The sequence below is a fragment of the Pseudochaenichthys georgianus genome, chromosome 4, assembly GCF_902827115.2.
Source record: "Pseudochaenichthys georgianus chromosome 4, fPseGeo1.2, whole genome shotgun sequence".
NCBI lineage: Eukaryota > Metazoa > Chordata > Actinopteri > Perciformes > Channichthyidae > Pseudochaenichthys > Pseudochaenichthys georgianus.
The window spans coordinates 20114533-20127005 of record NC_047506.1 but is presented as its reverse complement, the minus strand read 5'-3'; the positions used below and the strand labels follow the sequence as shown (position 1 = coordinate 20127005).

General features: G+C 37.3%; 1 protein-coding gene across 1 annotated transcript; it reads left to right on the top strand.

Moving 5' to 3' along the window:
* Positions 1-2123: 2123 nt before the first annotated feature.
* Positions 2124-7178, top strand: LOC117445744 (receptor-type tyrosine-protein phosphatase C-like). Its single transcript, XM_034081581.2, has 12 exons — positions 2124-2182; positions 2410-2682; positions 2779-3017; positions 3121-3234; positions 3613-3747; positions 3839-3991; positions 4409-4558; positions 5428-5636; positions 5739-5799; positions 5905-6013; positions 6285-6328; positions 6636-7178. The coding sequence occupies exons 5-12, from the start codon at positions 3690-3692 to the stop codon at positions 6683-6685; spliced, it is 834 nt and encodes a 277-aa protein (XP_033937472.1). The 5' UTR covers positions 2124-2182; positions 2410-2682; positions 2779-3017; positions 3121-3234; positions 3613-3689; the 3' UTR covers positions 6686-7178.
* Positions 7179-12473: the final 5295 nt, after the last annotated feature.

Below are 12473 nucleotides of genomic sequence, written 5' to 3'. Positions count from 1 at the left end.
GTATTTTCACTGAAGCTATGAGAAAACCGTGTTTCAAGGCGAGCATTGTGTTGCCATGGCAACGGCATTTGAAGAAATCTCAAAACTGTCCCGAAGATGTCTTCACAGCTGGACTGTTGAAGTCTGCTGCATGTCAGTTGGAGTGATGACATCATCGTGTTCCATTATACAGGTGTTTATAGTTGAGCTAACGAGCTCTGTAGAGATCACAGGTTTCCATTGTTCTGAATGAGAGATAAACCTCTTGCATGTGAACGTTTTGTGGAAGAACCGTAACAGATATCTGTGAAATTTCAAAACGTGAAGCATGTCAACGAAGTTGAGTATCTGAAGTGTAATTTTTGTGTAGTTTCGGGTTAATAATGTGGCCTTTTTGGCAGTTTAACTAAAGGTGTGCGGCTGCTACCGTGAGAAAATATCTGCCTGAAATTACAATGGGCTTCAATGGAGGAATGTTGAACGTTTTTGTCACTTCATGCCCTCAAGAGGCATTTTGTCTAATATCTTTTCTTATTTTATTTTTATTTTCAACCTAGGAGAGGTTTTCCTACGTTTTCCATGAAAAAATATGTCTGAGGAGTGTAGAGTTTGGGAAGTATGGCAAGTTTAAAACATTTTTGGGGGAGAATTTTGAGCTCTCCTGCACTCTGTTTTGAGATCAAAGCACTCTAGAGTTAACGAGCTGCTCCCATCCACTCTAATGTAAAAATCCTGAAAAATGCCTCTCTACCAAGCTCCAAACTAAATTCAATATCTCAGAATGTTTAAAAGATATCAAAAGTAAAAGTCAAGTTTGAATAGCTGAAGGTCTTGTGGTCATTTGAAAGTTGGAATGAAGGGTCTGGCTGAAATTATGTGGAAGGAGATGCATTTGGCGCAAAGTGTAGGAAAACAGGATTTGAAGGCATCTCCCATTGACTTCAATGTTAAATGTTACATTTTTTTAAAAAGCTGAATATTTCAAAAAGTATGAAATATTTTTGAAAAAGTTGAAGGTTTCTTATCAATTGCTGAAAAGGCTGAATAGTTTAATATTTGAATGGTTTCTGTAGCTGAAAGTAAACTGAAGTTATGGAGAGCTAAAGTATTGGCTGATTTGAAGGCTCTTCCCATTGACTTCAATGTAAAAAAAAGAGTTTAAAAAGCTGAATATTTCAAAAAGTATGAAATATTTTGAAAAAGTTGAAGGTTTCCCATCGATTCCTGAACAGCCTGAATAGTTTAATATTTGAATGGTGTCTGTAGCTGAAAATAAGCTGAAGTTACTGTATGGAGTGCCAAAGTATTGGCTGAAATAATAAGTTTAAGCGGAATAAAGATTTGAAGCACTATAGTGGAATGCTGTAAACAGCATTCGCACTAACTACAGAGAAAATAAGTGTGAAAGATTTCACATGTATTTTCCAGTCTCCATCGAGAGGCCTCTCTACCAATAACCAACACAATATATTGATTTAAGTGTTTCAAAGATTCAAAAACCCTTATTAACATTGTGTTATTCGTTTTCAAAGTCACCACAGCTCGATATCAGGAATGTGAGTGTCAGTATTATTATTTTTTCATTTAAATTGGCTATTACAAGTAGATGTATAGAAAATTAAAAGATGTTTGCATGCGGTCTTTTTAGTAACTAGGATTTTAAGGAGGTGGCAGTGGCTCAGTCTGTAAGGACTTGATCTTGGAACCGAAGGGTCGCCGGGTTACGCCCCAATCGGAACACACAAATAAATAAAAATGGAGCGAGCTGGTAGGTGGAGAGGTGCCAGTTCACCTCCTAGGCCCTATGGCACCTAACCTCGAAACTGCGTATAACTGGCAGCCTCTCTGCTCTGCCACCTCTCCTAGATTTTAGGGTGAACTCTACTGCTCTACAAAGCACCTCTCAACCTCCAATCACCACGTCCAACACATCAGTGACTACTAACGCCAAAGTTTGGAACGTTTTCTCCTTAACAAGCCCGCCATTTGTTCTTCTATAAGACTCTGATATTACTGTGTTACTATTATGAATGTAGACTACAGCTACTAGCACTGCTAATGACTGTGAATTACGTAATAAAATACACACAGTTGCAAGAGTATTGATGTTGTCATAAGCATATATTAACATTTTGTTGTTTCTTTTTCTGATCACTTTGAATGTGTTCTCCAGCCGAGACTCAAGCCCCTCCACCTCTGGAGTGTGAGTATCAGTTTTTATTTTCAAGACATAATACAGGTCTTCTTCACACTCATCTTAACAAAAACGTTCAAAGATTATGTTTGTATTTCTCCGTAGTGTAATCCTTGGCAATGAATGCTATTGCAGAAAGTAAAGTTTAGATTCCCCAGAGAACTTTCAACATCTACATGAACAAAGTGTCTGGGATTAAAGGATGTCACCAGGTTTTGTTTTTATTTTGTGTGCAGGTTCTTACACGGTCACAACCAGCAAGACTGGCTTCAACATTACCATGAATGGGAACTTTACGACTGGCGACTACATCATCAACATCAAAGAAACGGGCCGACCAGATACTGGAAACAGCTATCCTTTGCAGTTCTCCAATGAAAGCTTAACACATGAAATCAAACGCCTGAAGCCCTGCACTGAGTATGAGCATGATGTGGCATTTAATGATGCTGCTGGCAAAGAAACACCCTGCACCACACAAACAAATACAACTAAGACAAACGAATGGAGTGAGTATTAAAGATTGGTGGATATTATCTTCCTTTTTTAAATATAAGAAGAGACACTGACAGATGTGTTTGTTCATTTTCACTTGTGTATTTCAGAAGAAGGTGATATTAAAGAAGGCAGCTGCATGACTGGATATGTTTGTTACCATAGTGACTGGGACATCAGCTCATCACTATTAACGTCAAATAATATAATAATTTCAGCTGAGCCGTGCACAAGTGACAAAATAGGATCTGTTTCAAACCTCGTTACATTGACATTTGCACCAATTTGACTACGACGTTCACTTCAGGAAAGTGTAACGCCTTGAGCCTCACCAGAAGCATCACTGCTGGTATGTACAATAGAGTCTTTGTTTGTTTAAAAATGCATGTGGTGTGAACTTTATTCATTATGTTTCATGTATGGATTCATTATGTTTCCTTTTTTTCCAACAGATTTCTTAAATCCAAGTGAAATAAATCAAACGAGTTCAACTAAACTTCCTGCAGAAATAAAAACAGATTTGCCTCCAAAGTGTGACAATCTCCACATCACTTACAGCTGTCAGGGTAAGTGGAAATACCAGAAGTAAAGAGTATGTCACCAACATTATGACTGGATTAACATGGAAATATTCTCATGAGATGATCACACTGTATTAAGACATAATGTTTTATCTTAAACTGAATCTCAATTGTTGTCTAGTGTATGAGGAAGTTGAGGTTTTGCTTCAACAATGACTTTGTTGATTGTGGGTGCAGGTTCTCACAGCCATCAGGTTTGGCTCGAGTGTATTGCACTCTGTGAATACACCCTGTATATAATATCTATTTTGTTACTGTTGTGAATGTGTCCACATTTAAATCTTATCCAAACCCAATATGTAAGAGCTCAGAGGGTTTTATTTAACATATTTTGAAGAAATGTTGTCTAACTTGTGTTTTTAGAAAATGGAAAACCCAATGAGCTGAAGAATCTTACTGTCCTGGAGCCCTACACAGACTACAACTGTACCGGTCAGATCATGGAGAACTATGTCAACATAAAAAACACAACTGCTATCAAGTTCAGGATTGACTGTGGTACGTGAATAATCACCTTACCTCAGGGCAATGATAGTAAAGATAACTATGGAGACGAGAAGTGTTGCTAATGTCTGATGTGTCCCTACAGATCTTACAATAAGAATCAAAGAGCAACGTGTCACCAACACCTCCATTGGTCTGAGTTGGACCACAGACAGTAAGAACTGTGGAGTTGTCCTTCCTGAACTTCAGAAGCTTTCTTATGAGTGCAGCTGTAAATCTACTCAATCATATGAGAAAAGTAAGTTCAAATATTTAGATTATCTATTTTATTGCTCAGTTGGCAAAAAGACATTTGAAGTGCTCCATGCTAACACTTTAGCATGCTGAGTGGAGGTAGGTGTTAGTCATAACCTGAGATGATAGAACAAATCAACGATTCCTGAAGAATATTTATATAATGTTCATGAAATATTATACAAATATATACATGTTATTAATTTCCCAGTCTGTTTGCATAATGACACAATTTGAATACTTTAATTTAAGAGTGCATGGTTGGTGATCTACCAATGGCGGATGTTACTGATTGACTGAATGATTTATTGATTGTTTGATTAATAGCAACAGGTATCTTAACCAACAAAACAATGTGCTGTTGTATAATCCCAATGTTCTGTCTTTGCTTTCTCTATATTGAATCAAACAACTCATGTAGCCGTCGCTGACAAAAATCAATTCGGAGGAACATGTCAAATGTATGGACTGAAACCATACACTGAGTATAACTGTGCAGTCCAACCCAAATACAACAGAAACTATGTTCCTGCACCAACTCATGGAAAACAGATTACGACAAAGATTGGAGGTAAGTGTCTAAAATGTCACTTGGATCATATTTTGATCAAAGGTAATATAAACAAATATTTATTAAGGTTGTTTATTTCCTATGTTGTTTGGTACGTTATAAAGTCACTCATTATTTCAATTTGGAACATTAACACACAATTTAATATAATCAATGATTTTAGAATGTTAAGTTATAGTAATTAAGTTATAGTACTTAACATTTTTAATCACATTTCTTCTATTTAATATCATATCAATTATGTGAATGATCTTATTCTGTCTGTCTTTTTTTAACAAATGATATTAATTGCTGTGAATCAGACAGAATATACATCATATATGTATACATATACATACATCATTGTTTTCCGGGCCATTATAATGAACATTACTCTGTAGTTACAGTCATATGTGAAGAACAGTGTTTTTTATTGTATTGTGTTTTGCTATAACTCTACCGACTTGAGAATGTGATTTAACAAATGAATCAACTTTAACATGATGTACATGTTACATTTACGTGTCACCTACTATGTGGCTGCCTATCATATATAATTTCATAACTCATTGTTATTTCCTTTAAAAATTACATTTCATAAATGTGATGCATGTGGAGTCCAACCTGCAGACTTCCCCCAACACAGGGGTGTCAGATAAATGAAATAGCAACAATTAAATCATAACATCATAAAAGATTAAAGAATAAACACTTTTTACATTGAATTTATAATGATACATGTTTTCAATGCAACTTTCTTTGATTTTCAGATTGTATTTATATCCCTACTGACAACCATTCATACAATGCAGCAACACACTGATGCAAATCATTGTTTAAAATGCTGTTTAAACAAATTGAAATATCACTTAAAATATGTTTTTTTACAGTGCCAGGAGCAATTAAGAACCTGGTCTGGAATCTTCAGCATAACGTGATTCACGCAACCTGTGATCCTCCAAATGATTTTAATGGACCTAGGAAGGATTACATCGCACGTCTTTATAGTGGTGGTGATGTCCTGATTGAGACTCTGAACCAAAACGCATGCAAGTTTGAATTCAAAGCTTTAAGCTACTCAACCGAATACGAACTGAAGGTGTGTATGAGCCAAACCTTTGGTTTCCAAACACTATTAAAACTTTATTCCTCATATTTCTTCAAATGCTATATTTCCTGATGAGATCTCCTGTGTTTCCAGGTGACTGCTTCCAATGGACACAACGAGGGCAAAACCAACCAAGCATCTGTCACCACTTCCTGTATGTGGTGTTTTAATTCATGCCAAAAATTGTTAATTAACTAAGTCATTTTGACACTTGTACACTATCTCTTTTCATTCATTGTATTTAACTCTTATGTCACAGACAATGACAAAGCTGTCATAGTTAGTCTGGTCTTCTTCATCATGGCATCTGTGGCCTTCGCCGTGGTGCTCTATAAGATCTACACTCTGAGGCTCAGAAAGTACAGGAAGTAAATACTTATTTACTTCTTACCCCGACTCTATCAGTTTGACTTTTACATTCTCTCTGGTTTGTTTTACAGTTGTTTAAGTTTGATATTATTACTATTATTTACAGTAAAGGATGTGATGAATTTTTTTTTTGTTTTATATCGTCTTTTTTAGGCAGAGGTAACACATTACATATATAAAAGCTAACTGTTTAATATATTATTGAATATTATGTTATATTCTATATAAATGTTTTTACATAAAGATAATTTGAGATTTTTTTCTTCACAGCGATGCAGATGTGGATGAAAATGCTGTGATTGAACTAACAGAAAGTGAGTAGAATAGTTTTATTTTTACTATCATTTTGTTTGAAGTAGCAGAAATCCCTGTAACACTTTATATTAAAATTTGACATATATAAACTATTAAGTAAGTTATTTTTATTACTAATTATAAAGCACATATAGCTTTAGTAGTATATACTGCCTTATTTTGCTTGACTATATTCTACAACTAATAGGCCATCTTGTAGTTTTAAAGTATGATAATATATATTTGTGAAGTGCGTGTTAAGTGCACTGTATTTTGATGATACATAACATTAAGTTGCACAATTTTCCTTCTATTTCCCTGCTGTAGTTTATGCTAATGTACCTCAATCTGAATGCCGCCGTAGAGACTCAACCTGATGAAGGCCTGATGGAGCTGCCAACCAAATCATCATTTACTCATGTGACGTAGCTGTATACAGCCTATACTGTAGAAATACTTGTAATCTGCTTACACTGGCAATGGTGTGTTTAAGAGAAGATGGGATGGATGAATTGCTTCATGTTTTAGTCGTTTTGGGTTGTTATGCTTTAATGTGTGCATTGTAACAAGTGGAACATTTAAGTTTTGTATTCAAATGCTATTATAAGATTATAACCGGATTTATTGTTCTGTTGAGATTACGTCACATTGTCCTTTTATATTTACACCCTTGCCAGACGACACCACCTAAAGAGAGGGAAATGAATAGCAACAGTTGTTAAGTCTTGCAGATGCAGACAGGTTGATATGTACAGCAGCTAAAGGTATTGGTGGTGTTTTAAGTCTTTTGTAACAGCTGCCGTTTTTCACATGTGTGTATCTGATGTATTACCTTTCATATATTTGTATGACCAATAATTACTCATAATGCAAACAAATAAAATAGTAGTGCGCTTGTAACCATAAAACATCACATTTAATGTTTTCTTTTTCTTTAAGAAGTTATTACTATTTAAGAATCAATAATTAAACCAATATACACTTTTGGTATTGGTAACAGTAAGGAAATTATTAGAATATTCCAACCAAATTGGCCTTAATCTGAAAAGATGCCAAGCTAATTCCATGTAGCCATTGGTAACCAATAGTCCATTGTGCTCCGAGTGGTTAAGTGGTGTATTTGGGCAGTTTTTTAGTTACAACATGACAGGAAATACCACATTACACGACATTTATTAGGCATCTACTGTAATACTGGAACTCTTAGAACAATGAAACAACAAAATGTACTTTTCAGACAAAACCTACAATGATACATTTTTATGTTGTGTTAAAAAAAGAAAATGAAGTTATATAAATATACTTACCAGCTGGTTTCACTTGCCAGTTGTCGATCAGAGGAAAAGGCCCTCTTGCTGTAAATTCAGGAATCATGATACATGTCCCCCTTTCAAAGTTCAGTCCTTTAATAAATGACTAATCTGGTGCAGGTCTTCAGGTGTGAAACAGTAATTGCTGTATTTCTTGTAGATCAAATGTTCGGATGTGAAACTCATTGAAACCGGGTCAAGCTCCAAACACTCACTCTAATGTCCAAAATGAATTTGAAAGCTTTATTGCATTTAGTTAGCATACAAGGCATTTGTGATAAGGGTCTTTAATTTCACATAACATGTTCTGAAAAAAAACAAAACAATAAATATTATTTGCAATATTTGACTTTCTGGAAACCTCCCTAGACTCTTCAATCTCAACTTCAGAGGGTTGTGGAAAGGAAACTGAGTCGAAGTAAAAGGCGAGGACACAGGAGAGCACTGTATGTGACATGAAGGCTAAAACGCTCACTACCAAGAAAGGGCCGTAACCATTAAAGTGACTTAGCACTGTGTGTTATAAACCTGCTAGTGAGGATTTCTTTTTCAAAAGCAAGGCATTTTGTTCAATATACAGCATATTACATCTTTTATAACAGACTGGTACTTGCATTGGATGCAACTGTCAGGCCGATATAAAAGCATTTAGCATCAAAACTCAATTTTCTAAAATACTTTGGTGCCATAGAAATGCTATTGTTTAGAGAACTAAAGATATAATTAAAAGAACTTTGGGTGAACACAATGACAAATATTAGATAATAAAGATTAAAAACTGAAATGGAGGGGAAAGTGAGAAAGCAATGGCAAACAAAAACTGCATCTGCAAGTCCCAAGGAAATATCTGCGATCAAAACACTATCACAATAATGTGTCGACTGAGACAAAATTATATCTTCTCATCTATAAGCTTTGATTTTCTACTATTTACTATTTCATGTTAATGAAAAAACATGATCAAACATGGGCAAACAAGTACAATCATTTCAATGAGCGGCTATTTAATGATAGAAGATAATTCATAAGCGACAGAAATTAAGCGTTATTAACCGTTGCTTATTTGCTATAACTTTCGTGTGGTATTTTTGTTACTATGTAAACTGGTGGTGTTCAGTGCTGGTCATGTGTGACCTACTGGAGTAAACCTATTAACTGTTAAAAACATACCCCTGTATCCTTCCTCCAAATGAATAAAGGGTTATTAAACCTTACAGTATTACATCTATAGGAACTTCTTTACTATGTACAGTAAACAATGTGAGTCCCATGGTGTTTGTATTTGCAGGACAACTCCTTGATATACTTCCCATGAATAACACCGAACACATGTAGAAAGTGCTCTGTCTATGTGACTTTGTCTTTGGTATCCCTACTGGAGGATAAGTTAGGTAGGCACGCTGTGATTTACTCATGACATGGACGGCTACACAAGGATCTGCTCTCTCTTCAACACATGTGTTACTTAACAAGACAACTACACTGCAAACGTACACAGCAACCTAAACAATCACAACATTTTGTCCACAAATGCAGCCGCTGGACAATGATGGAGAACTATGTGTTTTGACTTCCCATGTCTTTATTGTGATTTTAAGGAGGGAATCTTTTGGTGTCAGTGACTAAGGTAAACAGCAGATGTAAAGCTGCTTTTCTTTCAGCTTCTCGACTCCTTCTAGGCTGTCAAAAAAGAGACATTCTGAATTTTTCAAAGACAATACATAGATGTCAAAATGACTTGCATTCAAAGTGTTGGAGACATTTGCCCATGTTCTCCCCCCGGCACGTCTCTAGTCTACCCTCTGAATTATCCTTCCTTTCCTAATACAGTCATTAGACATGATCAGCCTGGCCTCCTTTCAGTACCAGGATAAAGTGCAACACAACACCGCCTCTACCACCAATAACACTTTGTTACGTCTCTCAGTTCTGCTGCCCTCGAGTGGAAAACTTTTTTAAAAAGTGTTCATGTCTTTTTCGTGCGAATTGCATAGGTCTCAACTAGTAAACCGTTACTGGTCATTTTTCTTTTTTTTTCCTGATCCATGATTAACTGTTTTGCGGATAGGTAACAGCTAACTTTTTTATTTTCTTCTTATCATCTTTTTTCAGTATATCTGCTTTAAACACAATATGCTTCTATCAGCTGCTGAAGAACACCATCACTTCAATACATGAATATACAGAGGAAATGCATTTTAAAGCTATAGCACATCAGTGAGTTACAATACGCTGATTTTCAGTGCTGTATCATTGAAGTCTGAGGAATGGGAGGTCCATCTGACAAGAAGTATAATCTCTATAATCTTTATCCTAAGGCAGAAAGGTTTGGGTGTCAGTTATATAATGGGCTGTACCTCCACCTTTACAATAATGATGTTGCTTCTTATCACAAGGAGCTAAACTCTGGAGTTATTGTATAAAAGCCAATAGATTTTTACGAGTCCAGCATGAAAAGCAAGAAGGGAAGTGGGGAGGAGTTCTGCGAGCTATATGCGTGTCACTCTGGGTTTAGCTGCCCTGTGTCATGTTCTGCATGTGTTTGGCAATGTCGTACACGTAGGTGATGTCCGGCCTCTTCTCAGGGTCAGGGTTGATGCACATATCTACCAAGTTCCTCAGCTGGTGAGAGAGACAGGGGGGTGTGGGTGGGGGGTAAACAGAGAAAATAAACAATCAATAAAACTGTAGTGTGAGCAAACTGTAAAAGAGCAGCTTGAGAAATTAACAAACTGTCGCTAACGGAGACCTGCTCGTCTCTCTGTGCCCTCTAGATGAGCTCATTTCATAAAAGCAATAACAAGGCCACAGGTAATCGAGCTGAGACAAAGACGCAGAGCTGTGTTAGTGCACTAATCCACGATTGGTCTGAATCCACATTTACCCCAGCCCCACAAGTACACACAGACACACTAACGCACACACTGCTGCCACTCCATTGCCATCCGGAGACAGCACTTACACTTGAAGCCGAGCGAAGCGGCTGATTGGAGCAGATAGATAGACAGGCTCGCAGGCGGAACAGCCACCGCCATCATTAAAAAAAGAGAAGAGAATAAAAGATTGAGAGGAAAGAAGAAAAAAAGATAACATCTACGCGACGTCGCTATGGTAACCGTCTGCCGACTTCCTGGCCGCTGTTGCGTGGCACCGGCTTGGACGAGTTCTCGTCAGCCACTGTGTGTGTGTGTGTGTGTGTGTGTGTGTGTGTGTGTGTGTGTGTGTGTGTGTGTGTGTGTGTGTGTGTGTGTGTGTGTGTGCGTGTGTGCGTGTGTGTGTGTGTGTGTGTGTGTGTGTGTGTGTGTGAGAAAGAGAAAGTGGGAGAAAGATGCAAATTCAGACAGTCTGAGAATTAGTCCCACAGAATGGAGATGGAGAGGGGGGGGGGAGATGCAGATATGTAAAATATTCATGCGCTTCTTTGCATGGCGAGTGAGATGGGGGAGAGTGTCAGGTGGAGGGGGGGAGTGGGAGCTGGTGAAGGGAGGCGTGGGGGGGAAGCATAGACGGAGATGGTTAAATGACACAACAAAGATGAGCAGCTGACAGTTTGCTGCCGATCCTTCAGGAGCATTGTTTACATCCAGACAGGCGCTGCAGGCACCCCCCTCATCTCCATCTCTCCATCGCCCTGTCTCTCGCTCTATCATTCCCTCTCTCTTTCGCTTTGTCTCCCTTTCTCCTGGATGGGGGTGACATGTGGGGCAACGCAGAAGCTCAGCGTGGTGTGTGAGAGAGAGAGCTCTTGTTGCAAAATATACACTTGCACAATTGCTCATGCACAAACAAAAACTCAGTCATAGAGACTACAGAGGCTTCAGACACCTCGCAATTAGTCTTTATCATCCTGATGAAGTCAATGCCACAGTATAATAAAGCCTCTTAATAGGGTTTATTATTTAACATGAATTAGGAGAACCACTTAAACTAGCTGTACACAAATACTGAGATAGTACGAGAGCATGGAGGGCAAATAAGTTGCACCTTTTTAGAAGACATTTAACATGTAGGAATGTAAAGGCATCTTAATACTGGTATGTCATGAGTCAATTAATCAATTTGTTGATTGACTGAAAATGATTTTGTTAAATCCTGAATGAATAAATGAATCCATGGATTAGTTCAAGTAGAAAATGTAAAATATTTGCTGGACTTCAGGCTCTCAAATGTCACCCTGTGCTGTGTGTATCTTCCAGTTTGGACTTCCAGTTATAATTAGAGACAAAAACAACTATACAAAGACGTCACCACGGGATCTTATCGGGACTATTTTCTGACATTTCATAGACTGAATAAATCATCAACTTATCAAAAAGTATTGGACATACTAATAAATAATGAGATTAAGTTTCAATTGCAATGTCACCTAAAGTACGAAGGCTGAAACAATGAAAAACACAGGTATTTATTGTTAATTATTATTATAACTCACAAAGCTGTAGTGCGCCCATACCAAAGCACAGTGTCACTGGTGAATGAAGGTAATGCCTGCAGTGTGTGTGCGTGTGTGCCTATGAGTCAGTGTCTACGTTTTTAGCATGTGTCTACAATTTACTTAATATATTTAAGAGAAAAGGACAGAAATGTTAGGGAAAAAATGCCACCCACATAAAGAGGGCATGCAAACACAAAGCCATGCGCATTCATACACACGTCAGCGGCAATCAGCAATAAGGAGATCTTTGACCGCAGCCCGACTACATTACAAGTCTACGCAGAACTACAGCAGATGATTTAACATTTAGTTAGGGAAACATGACACTGTAGCCCATTCAGCTTCACCCCACTTTGTAGCATGGCCAGATGCTTTTGATATGTGCATTTAATTTTTCAAACGGTTAAAATCATAGCCGGT